This window comes from Callospermophilus lateralis, chromosome 7 (assembly GCF_048772815.1).
Source record: "Callospermophilus lateralis isolate mCalLat2 chromosome 7, mCalLat2.hap1, whole genome shotgun sequence".
Taxonomy (NCBI): Eukaryota; Metazoa; Chordata; class Mammalia; order Rodentia; family Sciuridae; genus Callospermophilus; species Callospermophilus lateralis.
The window spans coordinates 77,380,100-77,401,207 of NC_135311.1; the positions used below are offsets into that span (position 1 = coordinate 77,380,100).

The 21,108-nt window shown below is 33.6% G+C and overlaps 1 protein-coding gene across 14 annotated transcripts in view; it reads right to left on the bottom strand.

Annotated features, from left to right (window-relative positions):
* Positions 1-21,108, bottom strand: part of Adgrl2 (adhesion G protein-coupled receptor L2) — a 183,910-nt gene that overhangs the window by 29,676 nt on the left and 133,126 nt on the right. For 9 of the 14 annotated variants that reach the window (XM_076863656.1, XM_076863653.1, XM_076863655.1 and 6 more), the window contains exons 5-10: positions 17,621-18,421; positions 11,512-11,805; positions 10,873-10,976; positions 9,856-10,041; positions 8,995-9,033; positions 5,918-6,101 (exon numbers count right to left, since the gene is read on the bottom strand). In XM_076863656.1, coding sequence (XP_076719771.1) covers positions 5,918-6,101; positions 8,995-9,033; positions 9,856-10,041; positions 10,873-10,976; positions 11,512-11,805; positions 17,621-18,421 — 1,608 coding nt within the window. The remainder of the gene's footprint in view (positions 1-5,917; positions 6,102-8,994; positions 9,034-9,855; positions 10,042-10,872; positions 10,977-11,511; positions 11,806-17,620; positions 18,422-21,108) is intronic. The other 5 variants (XM_076863657.1, XM_076863664.1, XM_076863666.1 and 2 more) reach the window with 3 other exon arrangements.

Genomic DNA, 21,108 nt, shown 5'->3' on the forward strand with positions numbered 1-21,108 from the left:
CTACAAAGTAAATCTACTTCTAATAAAAATTCCTCTAAGATTCTGTGTGGGAGGGGATTGGTGTATGTGTGTAACATCACAAACTGACTTTAATATTCATATGGAAGACACAAACCAAAAAGCAGCCAAGGCTTTTCCTCAAGGAGCAAGGCTGAAATACTCAAGAAATACTAGCAATATTGAAAACAAAACAATACGAAGCAAAAGCAGCAAATGATAGACTCGTCAAACAAGTTGACATGTATAGAAACTTGGCATATGACAGAGATATCATTAGAAATCTGTGGGGGAAAGAATGAATAGGCATTAACACAAGTGTAGAAAGCACTGGTTATTCATTTACAAAACCAAATCAGTGACCTACTTTGTATCAAAATAAAAAGTGTATTAAAGACAAATGTAAAAAGGCAAAACAGATGCCCAAGGGAAAATTTCTTAAATAAGATACCAAAATACCAACCATAAAAAACAGATTAATAAATATGACTTCAGTATTATGCAGTAAGACACCTTATGAAAAGTTAAAAGAAAGCAGACAGAGAAGTGTTTTTAGACTATATAATCCTCAAAGAATTAGTGTCCAGAATGCATAGAAGTACAAAGAAATAGAAAAATAAAAGGTTGTAGACAATGAATTCACAGGAGAAACACCGAAACAGGCAAATAAACACACTAAGAAAGAATCAAAAGCATTAAGTAATCAGGGGAACTGCAAATTAATAAACTAATGGGATCAATTCAAATTCATTAGATTAACCAAATTTATGTCAACGATGAAATGTTAGGAAATATTGTAATGCCTTATTGCTACTACCTACTAGTGAGAATGTAAATTCGTTTTTTAAAAAAAGGTTAGAGAACAATTTGGCATTATTTAGTAAAGCAAAAATGGGCATGCTTTATCACTCATATGTCTCCAAAGGCACACATATTAACAAGATATTTAAAAATTTCACTGCAATTTTCCTTGTTTCAGTGCAGAAATAGAAGCCACTAAAATATCTATCAATAGAATAATTTTGATATATTCTTATACCAAATAAAAAAATAGATATATACATATGTATATACATAGCATGTATAAATTAAAAAGTGGTAAGAAAAAATTATACAATCATATTTATAGTGTGAAATCAATGAAAAACTTGGGGGAAGTTACTATACATACACATCTATAGTGCAAAATTAAAAAAAAAAAAAAAATACTGGTAGGCTGAAACAGGAGGACTGCTTGAGCCCAGGAGTTAGGAGGCCAGCCTGGGCAACACAGTGAAACCATACATACATACATAAGAAGCTTAACAATGCTAGAAAATAAAGTAAGGATGATAATTAACCCATTTTTTTTATCTGATGAGAAGTGAGGAAACCAGGTAACTTCTACATTATCTATGATTACAGTTTTTCAAAAAAATGTGAAATGAATATGGTAAAATACCATGATGTGGCTCAGATGGTGCACAGATGTACCATAGTATCTACACTATCTGTACTATAGAAATAATACATGCCTTATTCAACAGATTTCTGTAAGTGAATACACTTGGTTCATAGAAGACCCATTCAGAGTCTCACAGCTAACACTGCAGACAGAATTTTAATATATCTCTCTGTCGTGTTTTTTTTCAAATTCATCAGAGAGTACTGGGTTCAATGAGATGAAAACAGAACAGTACCCATGAGCTGACCTCTGTCAGGAGACCTCTGTCAGGAGACCTGCAGGGTCTTAGTAGGAGCTGCTCTGTTGACCTGGACCCCAAGGTGAAAGCATCATGGAGCTGGATAGAAGACAACAGGAAGCAGGGCCAGAGCCCATCCTCAACAGCTGCACAGCATGAAGAGTAAGTCTGTTGTTGTGAGCTCTGTGACTGTGGGATTTCCAATCACCCTAGCTACTAAGACCATTCTGAAAATAAGTGAAAGGAAATTTTACAATGGACAGATCAGGCTGCTAACACCTTAACTATCTAATTGATCTTATAGTCACAAGCAGAAATAAGTGTTAAGTGCCTCATGATATGATGCCCTAGAAAGTTCCAGAGGAAAATATACTTAAACCTTGCCTAATTAAGACTCTAGATGTAGGACTGGGTTTGTAGCTCAGTGCTGGAGCACTTGCCTAACATGTGTGAGGCCCTGAATTCGATTCTCATAACCACATATAAATAAATAAAATAAAGGTCCATCAACAACTAAAAAAATGTTTTTAAAAAGACTCTAGATCTAGATCTGCAGGGCAGGGCAGATATAGATGCACACCTATAGTTCCAGCTACTCACGAAGCTAAAGCTGGAGGATCATAAACTTGTCTAGTCTGAGAAATTTAGAAATCCTGTTTCAAAATTTTTTTAAAAAAATGTGTGTGTGTGTGTGTGTATGTATGTGTATATATATATATATATATACGAAAAGGACTGGGAAGGCAATATAACTCAGTAGTAGAGCACCCCTGCTTCAATTCCTACTCACATACACACAGGACTCTGCTTCTGATTATGGGTATACCAAGCATAGTTACATGGTATTCTGGGAATGAAATAAGCCAAATCTAGAATGTGGGAAATTCTACAGGCCAACTCACCCACCTGATTTCTTTTACAAAAATGAAAAAGTGTTAAAAAAAAAATTAAAAGAAAAGAAAAAATCCAGTGTTTTAGTTAAAAGAGACTCAGTCTCTATATATTACATGAACTTGTTTGAAATCTAATTCAAACAAAGCAGGGATCAACACATTTACAAAAGTCAAGTAAACAAACATTTTGTTATTATTTGAACCTATTTTTGCTCATTTTTTTCAATGTGATAACAGTACTGTGGCTTTTGAAATGATGTAGGATACAAAATAAGTTTTTCACAATGATAGGATGCTAATATTTACTGTAACACAATACAATAGTGAGAAGAATAAATGAAACAGTATTAGCTACATGTTGTTGAAAGCAGGTAATAAAAATTTTTGATCAAAATTAGAAACTTTGCTCTTCACAAGATAATAAAAAATAAAAAGAAAAGTTATATTCAGAGGAAAACATTCAGAATACATGTTATCTGGCAAAACATTTATACTAAAAACATATAGAGAATCCTTATAAATCACTAAGACAAACCCAACTAAAAATGAGCAAAAGAACTGAATAGTCACATCACTACATCATTAAATTTGAAACATACACAACACACACACACACATATATATATATGTTTAATTGTCAATAAACACAGAAAAAGAAGTTATTAATGAAAAATTACTTTACATCATAAAAATGTAAAGTAAACCCACAATGAGATATTACTACAAGCCACTATAATGGCTAAGATAAAAGGCTGCCAAAATTGGTGGTGAATAAGAAGAACAAGTGGAACTTTCATATGTTGCTGACGGAGATTATTGGGGGAAACAGCAGCAAAATAGTGGAAATAAATCAAACACTTAAAAAAGTTGAATGAACATGCAAGGGGTATTGTGTCTTTGTAATAGAATAACACCCAGGAATACAAGAGACTGAACTACTGACACTCCCTCTACATGAAAAAATCTTAAGGGTATTATTCTGCATAAAAGATGCAAGATCCAAGAGTTCACACTATACAACTCCATCCAACTGAACATCTTAGAAAAAACTAAACCATGGTGACAGAAAGCAGATGACAGATAGCCCATCCTGGGCTGATGAAGGAGCTGATTTTGGGAGTAATAAAAATGTTAACCATGTTGATGATTATATAGGTTTATATATTTTTTGAAAAAACTCATCAAACTGTAGAGATTTTAATATCCTTATTATATTTCAAAGTGAGACTATAAAATGCCACCATCAGATACAATTATGCCACTTTTATGAGGTCATGTATTATAAGGGTAAACCATGCTATGGAGTTAAACTAAGGATTTAAAGAGAAATTAGTAGGGGGGAAATCAAATTGTTTAATAATTTAAAATATTATAGCCAAGCCCTAAATTTAAATAAGGGCTTCAAGAGAGTGAGGACATAAGGGAATTAATAGCCTATTTGGGTTTTTATATCAAAAACAACAATGCAAGTTCTAGGAAATAAAAGTTCTAGGAACTTTATTAGAATATGTAAAATCACTTTCATATTAATAATTTTTGAGTAGTTAGCATAAGAACAGTAAATTCTAGGCATTATTTGAGGGATGTCAGTAAAATGTATACTACATTCTAGAACAATCTCTACACATAATGTTTCATAAAATGAAAAATTAACAAGAAGAATAATCTTTTAGAACTCTGAAAAACTTAAGTATTAAGAAAATTATATTTCATTTTTTGGAGTATATCTCAAACTGAGACATATAACAATATGTCACACATATGAAAGACTAACTAGAACTTCAACCTTCCCCTCAAATTTTAATGCACACTGGTCAAAAGCAGAAAAGGAAAATTTTAGTTCAGTTTCATTCTTTTTTCTATTTCTAGCTTTTTTTTTTAATAACCTTCAAAAGATTTAGAAAACAAATTGAGGTCATAATATGCATGTCCAGTAATATTTTCCATGACTTATCTCTAAGATAATCAAGTCTTCATCCTGCTGTCCTTACAAGTCACTGGAAACCTTTGAAAAGTATTCTTCAATCTTTATCTTAGGAATTTTATTAGGTCAGTAATTTAAATTAACTTAAAAATAATGAAAGCTTTTGACAAAGAAGGGGAGTTTTATTTTTTACTAAGCCTATACTAAAATATCCCTTTCCTCATAACTAGGTATTCCAGATCATAATGGACCAAATTATCTTGACTTCATTTATTTTGAAGGTTTTTTAAAAATTTTTTTTATTATTTTTTTATTATCTACATATGACATTACAATGATCTTGGCAATTCATACATTTGTATCCTTGGGGTATCATTTCTCATTTTTCTAATTGTACAGATTGCAGTATCACACTGGTCATAGAGTCACCTATATGTTTTTAAGTGATTTATCATTCCCACCCTCATGAACAAGTGATTTTAATTTCATTTCTTTTGAAAATTTCACTTATTTAAAATAAAGTTCTAAATTCAAATCAAACTGTCAAAATTTGTCTACTTTTTCTATTATATTTCTCCTCTATATTTTTTAATAGAAATTTCTACGAGATAAATAAGCACAGATAGGCAATAAGACATGGTAGCCCGGAGAGGAAGACTTAATGAAGTCTGCTAATGAAGTTAGCAATTCTTGGGGGAGAAAGAGTAGTGTGTGTCCCTTCTGGGTTTTTTGTTTGTTTTAATATTTATGCTTGAGAAACTTTTTACCTTCCTAAGGGATATACTCATCAAATTATCAATAATTCTAAATGGTTAAAACTAAATTAAGAAAATGTTATTTGTGTCAAGAATTCCGATCTCTCATTGGCAGTATTTAAGTTCTAAATTATGCTTTAAAACTATCTGTAGCTCTTTGAAACCTATAAAACAAGGACATTCTGCATTATAGGAGATGTAGTTCATTGACCATTTTTACCTGAAAGCAGTTGTTTTTAATATATTTTGCTTAGGTTATGTGAGCTAAAATATTTGACTGGGAGAACACATTCCATAAAGTAATTTAAATTCATTTGGAACATATTATATAAAATGGGGGGAAAAAATCACCAGTTTCATAGCAAGCACTTTCCTTACTTAAGCAATCCATATTCGGGCATTTAAGTGCTATTACACTTTTTCCTTTAATGATTTTTCAAGGGAAAAACATAAACATAACCATAAAACCAATTTTTAAAAAACACAGGGTAGATTTTGACTTTTGCATTAATTTTATTATAGTATGATCAATAATTTCTTTTGCTAACAGACAAATAACAAAAGAGAAGTTTGACACTGGGAAATAAAAGGCTCAGAATGAAAATATCATTCTCTTAAATGTATATGTTCCAAATAAAACTGAAATCTGGCAATAAATCCACTTACCAATGTTTTCTGTGGGCATTGAGACCCTCGTTGGTTCCAAGAGATTGTCAGCTAGGACAAAAGCACCTTCTTCCAATGTGTCCAGTAACATTGTTGCAGTATGTGCTTGTTCAGAGGAGTTCATGTGTTTCCAGGATTCCAAAGCTTCAGGTCTCAGAAGGTTGTCCACTGTGTCAACAATTGCCTGCATCCATTAGAAAACTATCATTAGTTGTGATTGCTTCTGGAACCAAGGCAATTTTCAATCACTGACTAGTGACAATTGTAATATTTATCTGTTGTGACGATATACTCTTATTTCAAGATGGAAGTACGCTTGAACAATCTCTATCTGATCAAGCTGAAACACACCTGGCCGTTTCAAAATAAGACTAACTGAAGATTAGCAGATTTCTACCTGATTATAAAGAGTGTGTAGAATAGTGATGCATCTCTGTTTATACAATCATACCTCAATTATTGAAGAGAAACATTAACAAACAGCAGCAACCTGAGACATGACTCTTGCATATGTGTTCACATTGAACAAAGTAACTCTATAATCTGAGACTAAAATGTTCTAAATGGAAAACATGGATTACTACTCTCTGGAGTAGACTAATAGTTATGCTTTAAACTTCAGCCATACAGTTTTGTTAAACATGAACTAAAATACTGGCTAAAATTTTGCTTTATCAGATTTTGTCTACTTTATATCATTTAAGAAAAAAAAGCAAGGTGGTTTTAAATATTATAAAATAACTGAAAATATTTTCACTCTTCCAATTCCCTATCCAGCTAAAAAATACTTTAAAAGTATACCTTAATTCATAGACAATGGTCTGCTTTTAAAGGAATCAGGAGAGCAAGCAAAATATTTAAAGCCTTTACTGATAAATTTAAGGAAAACAGAAAAGCACAAATAAAGCCATCATAAACATCCAAGGTATTAATATTCATATGTAGGTTTAAGTTATTACCATGCAAAATAACAACAGAAATATAAACCAGACAGCTAATCAATTGAAGGCAGACTCTTATACTGACACTTGCTGTTACCTGTGCCCTAAATATGCCTTAGATAGCTGAAATGACTAAATTTATTTACTCTTCCATTTACCTACTCATAATGTGTTGTTAAGCCCCCAAATGCAAGGTTTTGATCTATTGGTATAATCACAGAAGAAAAAGAACCTACATTATATAAAGAACAACGATGAAAAATGCTAGTTTGAGGTACTACATTGAAATGAGGAGGGGGAAAAGTTGTTTGAGGCTACTGTCAAAATAAGATTAATTAGCTTAATCCATCTTAATACCCTCGTTCTGTCTGCCTTGTGAGCCACCACAACCTTCCTGGCAGGTGGAATATACTTCCAAGTGGCGTTAAAGACTTTTTTCTTTCTCTAATGGGAGATGGAATAGTCAAAATGCTCACACTGATACTGCAGCAGCCATTAACTAGAGTGGAACAGAAATTGGTCTGCTGAGGCCAGATTCATTAGTCACCAAGAAATACAGACTGGAGCCTCTAATCTAAGTTACAAATGAATCTTCTGTCACAAAGTAGGAGCTTGCTTCATTTGCATAGTGTAAGTCAGCTTCTGATTTGTAATTTAAGGAGTTTTATTAGTCGTATCTGAACAGAGAAGCTCATTTGAGACACACTGGAAATCACACTGGTCAGAAATTAAGGTCATACTGAAATTTACTAAGTATACATGTAACTCCCTGATGGCATGCTTTATTAATTTGAAACACTCCTTATTTATTACATTTGTACTTTTCTAGAGGGATCAAAATGATCATTAGCCTAATCATATTCCAGAAATAGTCTTTTCCTGCTGCAGAAGGGGTGGGGGAGATATTCTTCTTCCACTGAGATAAATGTCCTGGCAACATACCCATTATTACATTTCAAACATTAACTAATAACTTAAAGTTGAACCAAACACCTGAGTTTGAAAAATCATATAGAATTCAGCAGTTATTTCTTTGCTCCCATTAGACAGGCTAAAATGGGACTCTCAGAACTTCACTAGGCAAAAACAGGCTCTCCCACCCACCTGTTCTTGTAAAGTTTGCAGATCCAACAATGTCTTTTACTAACTAGTGAGATGCATTCTTTTCTTCTAGATCTTGCAAACTAAAATTAGTGGAGTTATGACTTTTAAATGACCTCTTTGTTATGAAACTACAAAAATTATTCTCATTTTTTTCCATCATGATATATGGATTGGCTCTTCAAGGTCTGATTTGCCATGGTAATGGTCCCCATTAAAATGAGGTCAGAAAATAACCCTGAAAAGAAACTTCTAAAATTCCCCTGAAAAGGAACTTCTAGAATCCACAGATCAAACCAAACACAATTTGGCATCACACTGATTCATCACACAGAACTAGGAAGGCATGATTCCACTGTAAGCCTCAGCCTGCTTCCTTTCACTTGGGTACTTAAATATACCAAGAAGGAAAACCACTTGGAGTACAGAAGTATTCAGAGCCAAGCAATGGCTCTAGCCTGATAAAAGCCAATACATAACATATACTGATGTCACTGTCACATTATTTATGTTTCATTGTTAGTAACCAATCTCCATTATCAACATAATTCTAGAAATGACCCCTAAAAATTTTGAGACAAAGCTTATTTTAGGAGTACACCACAAAGATAAGAAAGCAGTGACTTTTTCATGCACATACATTATGACTACCCAGTCTTTGATATGATAAACTGCCAAGAATATATCATAGCTGTTTCACTCAAGTTGTTTTTTTTTAGTCCACAGAAATGAAAACAAAAGAAAAGAAAAACAAAAAGAAACAAAAGACTGTATGATTACTTTCCAATTCAGAGGTTGTTTCATTAAAATTCTTGTACTTTTGGATGAATGGAAAAACAGCAAAAATCATTAAAATAAATTATTTGCTTATTCTGAGAATAATATACCTGTGAAAAGCCAACATTTGTACAGCTGATATGGGGCACATTATATAATTATCAAAGACTGAAATACATTGGATCATGCAGCAAGATGATAAAGCGTGGCAGGTAGCTGAAGAAGGGAGAAAGCAGGGTGACAGCACAGGAGAGATACCTTAAGGTAAGCCCTGCATGTCTTCTCTCGTTTTTGGAGCTTTTAGGTAAAAGAAAAGAAAATCAGAGGTTAGATTTTATCTGTTGAAATGAGGACAGAAGAATCCTCAAAACTTAAGCTGGTGTTCCAGAGTTCATGTTATGGTAGTCCTCTGGATGGTCCACACTAGTTGTCAAAAGTGCTTGTTTATAATTTTTAGCTGCATTTTGTTAAGTATACTAATGCAAAGCATGTTGACAATTAAAAAAAAAAAAAAAGAGAGAGAGAGAGAGAGAAAGACAGCGAGAAAATATATAATGTGGTCAAAAAAGGTTCATCATTTTTTAACCTTATAGAACCACGATAGCCACAGATTTGGGGTTGAAATGAACCTAAAGTAACTATGAAATTTTTGTTATAGCAATGATATAAAATTATCCTGCAGAGGGAAACCTATCCTTCACCCAAAAGCGGCCACTGAAAGGAGTATTTCAGTGACTAATGTTCCTGAGTCACAATTTTGCTGCAACCATAAGAGTTGCATGTATTAGCATACAAAGTATATCAACTGTATAACATAAAATTTCTCCAAGTGCAAATAATGCATTCTTAAGGAAAAAAAAAAAATGTATTGACCAGAATCAGAGGGATACAGTTTGCCACCAACTAAAATCTCTTAGGTAATTCATATTATTCACACTTTTTTGGAGGGTGGTTGATGCTCTTTTCTCAACTATAATTCTTTCATTGGAAATAAACCAAAATTAGAAGTTTTGTTCCTAAGTGTGTGTCAAGGGAGCAAGAAGCTTGGCAGTAAACTGGAGCATAGAGAGCTGCCATACAAAATATCTTAGTTTAAAATAGCAGAAGAGTTTTTCCTACCTTGTTATAACTCCGTCCAGCTGAATCCTTTTCACTAGGTTTCAGTTCTTGCAGCTGTGCATCAAGGATGTCCACCAACTGCTCCATCAATCTCACTGAAGAACTCACATCCCCTGCAAACACTGGCCCTTTGGTATGTTTAGCCAGTTCATTGGCAAGGCTAGCAGCATTTTCTCCACTTCTGATCTGAAATGACAATTTATATGATCTCAGTAATATCTCCTGTTCTGTTGTGGCTTCTAGTTCTCCTTGAGTACCTCTGTTGTGGTTTAAAAAAAAAAAATTTAAAAAGTCTATATCTGCAAATAATTGAAACCAATAACTTTCTCTTCATCTCAGAAGATTAAAGCCTTTTAGATCCTCAACACACAAAAGAAATTATTAACCAGACACTTAAAAGAAACAAAAGTAGAAAAATTTCAACCAGCTCTCATTGCACTGTAACCATTTTAACTTGTTATTTAAAAATCTTATTCATTCCAATGATCTGGAATTTAAAGAGGAAGGTAATCAGTGTGATACTGAGGGTCATTATCTAGTGTTTATAATTCAGAAAGATGGGTGGAGAAGGAGAAAATGAAAGGGCACTGCCTTACACTGTAGCATTTCAGGTTACTGGTCTCAATACCTTTGAAAGCCATTTTTACTTCCTGTATCATAATAATATGTAATATAAACATCTGTTTGCATTCTGTGAATTCAGCTGCAAACCTAATAATATTGATTTATTAGGCGAATGCATTATTTGTCTTGTGAACATCAAAAGAAAGAGAACAAACTAAATATGAATGGAATTAAACAAGTGCATACTCGTTAAAAGGCTTAGCACAAAAAGCATAATACCCCCAAATATATGTAACTTTCGGTAGTTTACAGACATAGTGATACATAAATTTTTGATTTTATACTGAACAAAGAGCAATGAAGCTGCTTTTAACATACAAAACTAAATTATTTATGTTAGAAGTCAAAGCCCTAAATCACCAATGTGTATCATATTAAAACGTTCCAACCCACCTTCTGAGCCAGCTGATTTACCCAGTGTGAGGTACAGTTGCTAAGATCGGGGCCCTTAGGGTTCCATGTTCCAGTGGAAACCATGCAGAGATATGAAGCAGTTCCTACAACAGATGTAGAAAACAACAGGGAAATTGAAACCATTTTTCTGCATGCATTCGGAAAATCGGCTATGATGATCCTAGTCTGTGTGTTAAATTTTGAATAAACGCTAATGGGAGAAGTTGACAATAACTGACAAAAAGCAGAGTATAATGCCAATTATAAGCAGTAAATATAAACTTAGCAATAGAAATATCAGACATTTACAGCAAGCAAACAAAAAGCCCTTTGTTTTCTTGGGACTTGTCCAAAGTGATGCTTATGAGAAAGGCAGCTGCACAGGGCTTCACTAGGGTCCTTAGGCAAAGCTTGACCTGGGTTTTGAGAGGCAGAGCCAGTTCAGTACCTCATGTAACTGATGTTTCCGGTATCAAAATCCTAAAGTTATCTATAGATGCTATATTACTAAAGTAACAGAGAAAATAAAATCAGCTCCTGTAAATATCTCTTCCTTCAAATAAAATCACTTTAGTACAATTTGAAATCTACTTACTAACTTTAGAGACATATTAATGTACGCTGTTTTACAGGAAATACCTCTTGTTCCCTTGGGACACGGTCGCTCAACCATCATTCCCCTTTGTGTCTGAGGCCACTTTATCCCCCTCGCGTCTAATGCTTCGCAGAATCTCTCTGGCAGGGGAAAAATATTTGTTACAGGAGGAATTTTGGTTGTAGAAACTGCTGGAGGTGGTTTTGTTCCCCTGCTTCCTTCCTGGGATCCAGCTACGGTTGTGCTCATGGGGCCTTTCTGTGAAGTAGTGCTTGTGGTTGATACTGTGGTTTTGAACAGCTCAGCTGAAGAAGTTATTGTCACAGCTGTGGTAGGCACTATGGAAAAAAGATGAGTGTATTAATCTCCAACACACCCTTGCACTTGTACACAGGCAGGTATGTGTGAATGTACACGCATGCGCACACACACGAACACAACCCTACCCGTCCATATGTCCCCAGCACAACCAACAGAATTACTGACAACATCAGTAAGGTGGAAGAAGAAGAAGAAATCCATTCATTTATTTCAATTTTTTCATATTGTTCGCTAAAAGATGGTAACCTGGATTTTACTACAGCTTTGCTTGTAAGACTTTGTGCTAGGTTTACTTCTCATTGAGATATTTGATAGTGCAGTTCAAGTATAACCTCCATAATATACCATCTAACAGGAAATGAAGGGTAGTTTATAGTGTGGGAAAATTCTATTCTTATATAAACTCGCACGCTATAAACAAATTCAAAATATCGACAAATGTCTGACAATTATATGTAGTTAAGACAATAAAAAAAGATTTAAAGTCACCCACTCTATATCTTGCAGAGAAATAAATACTGTGACATCTTTTCACCCAGCAGCCATTCTTGCTTGAGAGATTTTTTGAGCATGCCTGATTAGATTCAAACAGAAGATAAGCTTTGGCATGCTTGTGCTGTTTTAGTAAGGAAATATCTCAGGCTTTGGCTTCTTTACTTTTGCAAGGTAGGTATGAAGCAGCAGCTACTTCCGGTCAGAAGTGATAATGTGACATGAAGATAAAAGGTTAGATCAAATCATAGCTAATTTGAAACCAACCCTCTATATCTTATGGACCCTTAAAAGAGAATATAAAAGGAACTACAGCTACACAATTTCAAAGGAGAACATTTCTTTTTTAGTAAAGGCTGTTTTTCGCCTTTTGACATTACTTTCAAACAGTTAAGTCAGCCAGGCTAAAAAACAATGGAGCTCAATGTTTTCTCCATTAATTATCATTTAATTAATTTAAATGAAAACAAAAATCTGTCAGCAAAAATTTAATACTACCATTTAAATTCTGTTAAATGAGATCACACTAAAGTTTTACCAATACATACAGAACAGATTATTCACTCTTAAAACTATGTCGATGCTTTAATTTTAAATTGAGTACCAAAAGCTAAAAATAACTATTTAAAAATCATCTTATAAAACATTCATTGTTTCATGTAATGAATGAGAAACAAGATACAATAATACAACTTATTAGAAAAGTTCCTATTATCACTAATATGTTTAGTACTTTAAACTGTGATCCACAAATATTATTTAATTCTGACACAATTGGGAGTATACTAAGTTTACCAGAAAAAGTAGCATGTACATTTTTCCAGCTTTTTACTGATGAACTTCCTATTATCAATAAATACACATTGTCTTCCTTTTCCCTTCTATCTCAAGAGAAACTTCTTAAGCACATGTTTCATTTCCAGGGCATAATTTATTGACCATATGAGAGATGCCTGTTTACATCACTCAAGCATCATGCCCAGCCAGCTGCTGCAGAAACCTATTCAAACCTGTCTATCTTTCTGTAAAGCACTTTCCTGACATCTTGTTAAACCTCTGTAATTTTCTTTTGATTACAATGCAGCTAAGCTTTCAGTGCTTTCTCAATTAACATTTGTCAAAAGCATCACAATCTTTTGCAGAAGCGTCAAATCACTGCTACGGAATCAAGTCTTAAAGGGGAAACAGAAACCAGAGCAAAAAGAGAAAAGGGCAGAACAAAATGGTTTAGTGTTATACCATCTATGTATTCCTCGACACTGTACTAATTAGTATACATTTAGTCACTGAAATATGTAGAGCAGTGGTTTGTTAGATAACCATCAGTAAAGACTCATAATAACTGAGTCAAGGCAGATAATAAAAGCAAAAAAATGTCATGCAACATCCTACAGCCATGTTTCCATGCATTCCTTAGGCCAATATATTTTCACCAATATATTATGAAAAGAAGACTGAAAGGAATCAACACAGTCTTCAAAAGTAAATGAGTAAAATATTGGGATTTCATCAAAGTAATCTTTAAATGATAAAACTAAACCCTTTAGAGGCAAAGCTAATATTCTAGAATTTTCCAAGATTGGAATTTAGTAATACTCCAAGGAAAGCAATTTTTTTAAAAAATGTTTTAAGCTAGAAATGCAGCTTCCACAGGTGGAAAAAAAAGTCCCAGAAGGGCATCTGGCAATGATAAAAGTTTATACTTATTCAGCATTTATGTGCCAGATGCTGTGCCAATCACCATTAATGGATCAGCAGATCACCTTATTTAATCCCTACCACACCCCCATGAAGTAGACACAAAATTATCTTCCTTTCACAGTGGAAACTGAGTGATGGAGAAATTAAATGATTTATTTATGGTCACATGACAGCCCTCTTAAATGCTTCAATCTTATGTTTCTAAGTTACAGATTTTCATAGACTCTGAAAAAATGTATGGCATCTGTCAAAAAAACTTACCCTAATTTTTTTACACAATTATGTGTAAATCTCCAAAATAACAATTATATAATATATATAAATTATAGATATAATATTGGAGAAGATGATTTAAAACTCAAGCAATAAATTTATGAAACTTACATGGCAAAAGGTTTAAAGCTCAAGAATATCCTGTGAGTAGCAGGAAACATGACATTTCACAACAGCATTATAACTCAAATCCAAATCCTTTTGTACAAGGCTGTTTATCATAATACCATATCAAGCATTCGTATGAACTGACTCAGCATTCTGGCCACCATTTGTCATTTGATTACTGATACCTGAGACACAGTGCTAATGAACACATTGATTTACTTGCCCATGACGATTTCAACAAAGATATAGAATGGCTCAATTTACTATGGTAGTATTTACCAAGAGCTTGTTATTTATTACAAGCTTCTTTCTGTACCAAAGACTTGGAGGAAATACCCAGTTCTGCTAAGGTAATATTCCCTTTACCAGAGTCCAACACCTTACCCATTGCTCACTCATTGAATGAACTCCAGCTAGAGTGAGTCTGTAGCCTGGTAAGGCAAAAATGAGCATGAGGAAATGTTGACCATTTCCTAAGTAACAAAACTGGCTCCCTTGCTGAAAATTCTCCCTCATATCAGGGGAACATTTTACTTCACAGTCTGAAACAAATATTCTACAACTGCCAAAACTCAAGAAAAGATATAATGTTTTGTTGATAATATTGGGTATATCCAATTTGTAGAAAGAGGTAAGGAAACAGGAAGCAATTCAAATTAACAAATGGAAGAGTTAAAATAGGACTAGATAGGGTTTTTCCCAAGCTCGCTTTAGAGAGAGAGAGAGAAAGGAAATCAGACAGTTTTAGGGAAATGAACTATAAAAAGACAAAATAAAGCTAAAAATCAACTTTAAAAAATATCAGGATACAAGTAATTATGCTTGTACTGTCAGGCATATAAAGGTTTGAAATTAAAAGGGGAGAAAGCACTGAAATGGATACACAGCAAAGAGAACACAATGAAGAAGGAAAGAAATAGATACTTCATAACACTTTCATCTTGGCCACATACATGGTAGTATATCCACCTCCAGAAGACTTTTAGGCGTGAATTTTAACCAAATAAGTGAATCAGTGCTTTACTGATGGCAAAGAACTAATTTCTGATTGTTCTGTCTTTTGAGTTTCTTAGATCTTGCTTCCGGAAAGCTGACAGTGGCTTATTGATTTGACCTAAATCTACGGGCCAGAACAGTCCTGCACAGTCCCACCTATGGGCATATAGATAACCCACATCCTGGAAGACAGAGACCGGAATCTCTAAAAGCCTATGAAGAAAAACTACAAGGAAGGAGAAAATAAGAATATGGGTCAAACATCAGCATGATAAATTTAGGTCAGATAAAATTCTTTATTACTTAGGGTTTAATAAGGGGTCAATATGAATTTTTACATTCTGGGAATACTTAACTATGGTTATTTTGGATGATAAAACACTACTGTGGTAATACAAACTTCCTATACATGTCTAAGTTTCTCACTTTCAAAGGTTGCAACTGCTCTTTCCAAAAAAGCATCAAAATTATCAAAGATGTTTTCATCTCAAATGCATCAACATACTGAGTAGAATACATGCCACATGTGGAGAAAGACATGGTTACTAATCCTTGTAAGGATGAAGAAAGTTGTGACAAGTAATGACTTTTGGTTGAATTGAATCTAAACTAAACTTCATTCACAATCCTTTGGATGTTGCCTGATTAGGAATTTGCGGTTCCTAAAGCCTTTTCTTTTCCTAACAAGGTGAAAAGATGTACTGCCACCCAAGAAAAATGTAACAATTGTCAGAGTAATGTGGATTACAAAAAGGTTAACACAAGGATCAATACGATTATGGCCAATGCCTAAAGTCTGTCAATGTCTGTCTCAAGTTTGCCTTTGAGAAACCTGTAGGATAAAGGAGAAGCACTGGAGTAGCTTTTTCGGAAAACAAAACAAAACTGAAATACATGAAGCAAACCAAATTGCTTTCAAGAGGAAACAGATATGTATAAATTTTTTAAAAATGACTCAGAGCTACTGTTAATAAACATTCCATGCTCTAAAAGAAGATTAAATGACTGAAACTTTAACAATGGACATTACTAATATCTTAAATGAAAAAACTCTACATGATTTTAAGAAAAGAGTGCCACACACTAAGTCAATACATCATTATTACTCTTATTTATAAACAAAATGCACATCTTAGAACTCTATAAATACTCAAATTAGAAATTCAATTACAAAAAGCTGTAACTTGTTTTGAGGTCCTAGCAGTATGACAATATTTAGAACTTATTAATAGCATATCTTAAATGAATGGATATGTTTGTAGATGAGTACATTTATGCATATTGCATTAACAGAAAAAAAAAAGTTTCACCTTGTTGAAAAGATTAGTCACTCCAAAACCTTCCAGTCTCTAAAATTTTGAAGCAACTTAATTTGAAAACTCCATTTAAGTCAGTAAATGGAAATTTAATTCACATCTTAAATGCACAAATATCAATGTTCAAGTAGAAAAGACATAATTAGTGCAAGGTTCATAATAATACATTAACAGATTACTCTTTTAAGTATGAGGTAATCTTCTTTTAATAAAGAATTCATTTATTTTATACTCAAAAAAAATTTTTCTCATAGAAATGAATTCACTTGATCTGCCAAAATATATTTCCAAAAATGTAGCATTAATTTGTTAAGTAATGCTTGTCCACAAAGACACCCAAAGAGAACACAAATCCAAAAATGCTAACAGATCTCTCATTATAAATCATCACTTGAGATCACTTAATGCTTAGTCCATGTGTGACAGTCATAAAAATATTGATTTTAAACTGTCCTAATGTATCAGGAAATAAAAATGTGTAATTTTACATTTTGAACTAGAAAGATGTTTGAGGACTACCTCTCCCATCCAGAGAACAAGACTCCAAAACTTCAGAACACTTACACCTGGCACCGTACATCAAACCTAGTCGCTCCTCTGGGACTTCCTAACACACATTTCCTTTAACCACTGGCGCCAAGAAGTTAAAAGGTCTGCACACAGAGTATCATCAATTCAGAAGCCAGGTGAGGGAAAAAAAGCTAACAGGTTTGTAGCTGGTACTGTATTTTCAGCAATGAAAAACTAAACTGAGAAATGATGCTACAATCTCATAAAGCCAACATTTAAGTGAAGAAACTCAGAAAAGAAAATTGAACAAAATATACCTCCTCATATTCTTTGCTTTAACTATGAGAAGGGGAAGAAATAAGGGAGAAAATTAATAAGTCTTTTACTAGTAAGTTGCTTATGAAAAACATAAGCATTAACAAGTAAGCATTCTTACCTTGGGCAGGATCAGGTGGACCAAACTCCAGAGAGTATCGTAAAATAAAGTTATTGTTCCACACGTAGAGTTGGTTGTCTCTTGGATTATAATCCACCGCAGCAATGTACTGGTACTGGTTGGGAAAGGGAACATCTACATATTCTCCTCGGTTTAATCGGGTGTTATAGATGTAATCGATTGCATTCTTGCCTGTTTCACTTTCATTGTCTTGATAAACTGACCTGACCACATAAAGGACTCCACATATCATAAAAGCATTTGATGCGGCACGTTTGTCATATACAGTCTCCCAGGTTGCTTCAAATCGAAGAGTGTATGGATTCAGCTGACTAATGACTATCATTCCATTGTTCTGTTCAGTGGCATAAATGACCCACAAGCCATTCTCATCAACTGCTAGGTCGATATCCGTCTTTCCTCCCCAACGGTATGGAGAGGTATCGTGGTAGTTGGCATAGTTAATTATGGCCTCTCCGCTCTTAATTCTAGTCCTCAAGTCAAATTTCACAATATTCCTTGTTCTTTCTTTGTTAAAGAAGACAGCACCATCATATACCACAAATCCAGTACCATCTACTCGATTTGGAAGTTTATATGTTGTTGTTTGGCGACTGTTTTGGAAATCTTCTAAAGAAGCATATTCTATTAAAGTATCAGTGCGGTAGGGAGTCCAGGGCATGAAATAAATTTTATCTGCAGCCTGAAGAGGGTCCTTGCACCAAGCACCTGCCTTTTGTTCAGCTTCATATATACATGGGGAGTCCACAATTGCTTTCAAGGTCCCAGGGCACACAAAAACTAACAGTCACAGAGAAAAGACAAGAATTAAGCCAAGTTAAAAAAAAAAAAAAAATTACACAGGTAATCACAAAGTTTTATTGATCACAAAACAAAAAAGAAAAATTTGTTTTATTAGCATTTAATTTTACCAAACTTCAAACTTAAAACAAGCACTACCATTCTTTTCTGAAGTGACCATAATCGAATACCATCACACAAAGTGGTCAGGGTTTATTTTCATAAACACAAACCTATGTGTAAGATCATTCATAATTGAACTGAGAATTTAAGTTTTTGGTGGGTTTTTGCCTTATAATTTGGTAATAAATGGTCTAAAACTTTGAGCTTATGCATGAAATATTTTATTCCAAACATTATACTCTCCAACCCCTCGCCCACCTATAAGCCCCCCCCCAAAGTAAAACTACAAAATAAGAGAAATAAAACAGAAAACCCATTGTGAAGACTTATTTAGAACTTTTACAAAAGTTAAAGGTGCTTTGACTTAAGGAACATAAATATTCGGAAAATGCAATTAGGAGCAGAGAAAAGTAAATATAAGGAAAGCAGTGATGAACGACCAGGAGACCCTGTAACCATGGCATGCTATGAGAGGGTTCTGGAAGCCAGGCAAGATGACACTTCAATAACAAGAAAATATCCAAGGGTGTTGGGAAAAGAGACAAAAAGAAACAGAGAAAGCGCAGCTGCCCCTCGCCGACTTCAGAACTTTTACCCCATCACCAGATTTAGCAGTCACATAATTTCATTGTAAACAGTCGACTTCTTTATGAGGTGCATTTATGAGATCCTGCTGATTATTTTAATGTAGGAAGGTTGTGGGAGAGGGGAGGGAGGAGGTTAACATCCATAAGGCACATAACAGGGAGCTGGGGTTCAGACTGTATACGTTATTTACCTTTTTGCTCCACTTCTATTTTAAGCATCGGAAGAAAAATAAAAAAAGGTGCAAGGAAAAAAGAAAGAAGATTAAAATAAATTGACTATTAGTCTAAGACTGAATTCGTAATAGATGCTAAATATAGGAAGAATAAGTTGTTGTACTACTTTGGATAAAGAGAAACACACACACAGGAAAACCTAGCAGGAGAAAGATTCTAAAGTTACATAAAAGAACATGGATCAATCATTTTAGTAGATTAAGGAGGCAATACAAATATGCTGGCATGTTGCTTCACTTAGTGTACCTGAATAAATAATGAAACTCTTCACTAATGCAAGCTATACATACTCTTGCCTCTCCAAAGTCACTCAGCATTCTTATAAAGATTTTCTTTACATATGTATGCTATCGACATAAATGCATGCACAGGTGTACCATCCCCATTTATCTTATGTGAACTCAATTATTAAAATGACTAAAATTATATAACAACAGAAAAATACATTTATAAAATGCCATTTTGATTTTGAATTTTAGGTCAAATTTAATAAATAATGATATGGTAACATTTTATTCAAAGATATTTATAAGAAGAAATACATAATTATGTACCTCAGTACATATTTCAATTGTTTTTCTATTATCTTCTACTCCTAGAAAAATTAATCATAAACGTAAGAAAGATGCCTCCTTTTCAGGAATATTATCAGTCTCCCCTCAGCCCCAATAGGGATTGTGAAGGGTGAGGTAAACTAGTACCTTCTTACCCATTAAGGATTTAGTAAAATTATGTATTTAGGTATACAGACTTTATATTACAAAATTCTTACTGAATTTTCTATATCACAGATATCAAACTTGTACTACTAAATCTATAAAAAAAAGTAAGCAAAATACATACAAGGGAAAAGCAAGCACAGTAGGCAAGGAGAAAAAGGAAGAAAGAATTATGGTTAGCTTATTATGACATTTTCTACTATCATTAATTTACACAGAAAGCAAGCCAGCATGCAACGACAATCATACCAAGCATTCAAAGCAAATACCTTGACTCCACAGACCCCATAAAAGGTAAATGCTTTCATAAAACAAACCTGATTAGTACAGTTATATGAGGTTGAAAAAAAAATAAAAGAAAGAAACAAAACCCCTACAAATTTAAAGAAGTGGATTATATACTTAGGAAGGGTGCTATATAAGATCCTTGTTGGTAAATAGTGCTCTAATAACTAGAAACCATAAAGTACTATTTTAAAGGTATGTAGGCTTTGAAGTATGTTGCCTGAACTTCATAAAAATGACTAGACTGATGCCTATGTTTCTCCCTCTTCCCTTGCTAAAATGCATTAGGGTGTGCTAATACTACATCTCCAAACTGATTACTCAAAGAAAGTGTAGTATTATATTAAGTGTTCTTATCTTGATTCATTTTTTTAAATTATAATTATTCATTAAGATTAAATTTGAACTTTTTAAATACCTTTGGGAGAAACATATCACACAAACATTTGTGCCACAGAAACAGCACAACTTCCCCTAACCAATTTGGTCTTAAATTTAACCACTTTCAGGAAACATACTTTTTCTATAATGTGTGATTCTGACTACATCTGGTACAAAGGAGAGATTCAGTGTTGCTGTCTTGGAAACAATACTTGTTTATAAACCACCTGTCCTAAAATGATTCTACAGTGAAGAGCAAAAATATACCTGCTTAGAATCATTAATAAAAGGGCATGGTGGAAAAAATGGTAAGAGAAATCATCACTGTTGTGAATTCTCAGAATATATTTATACACAG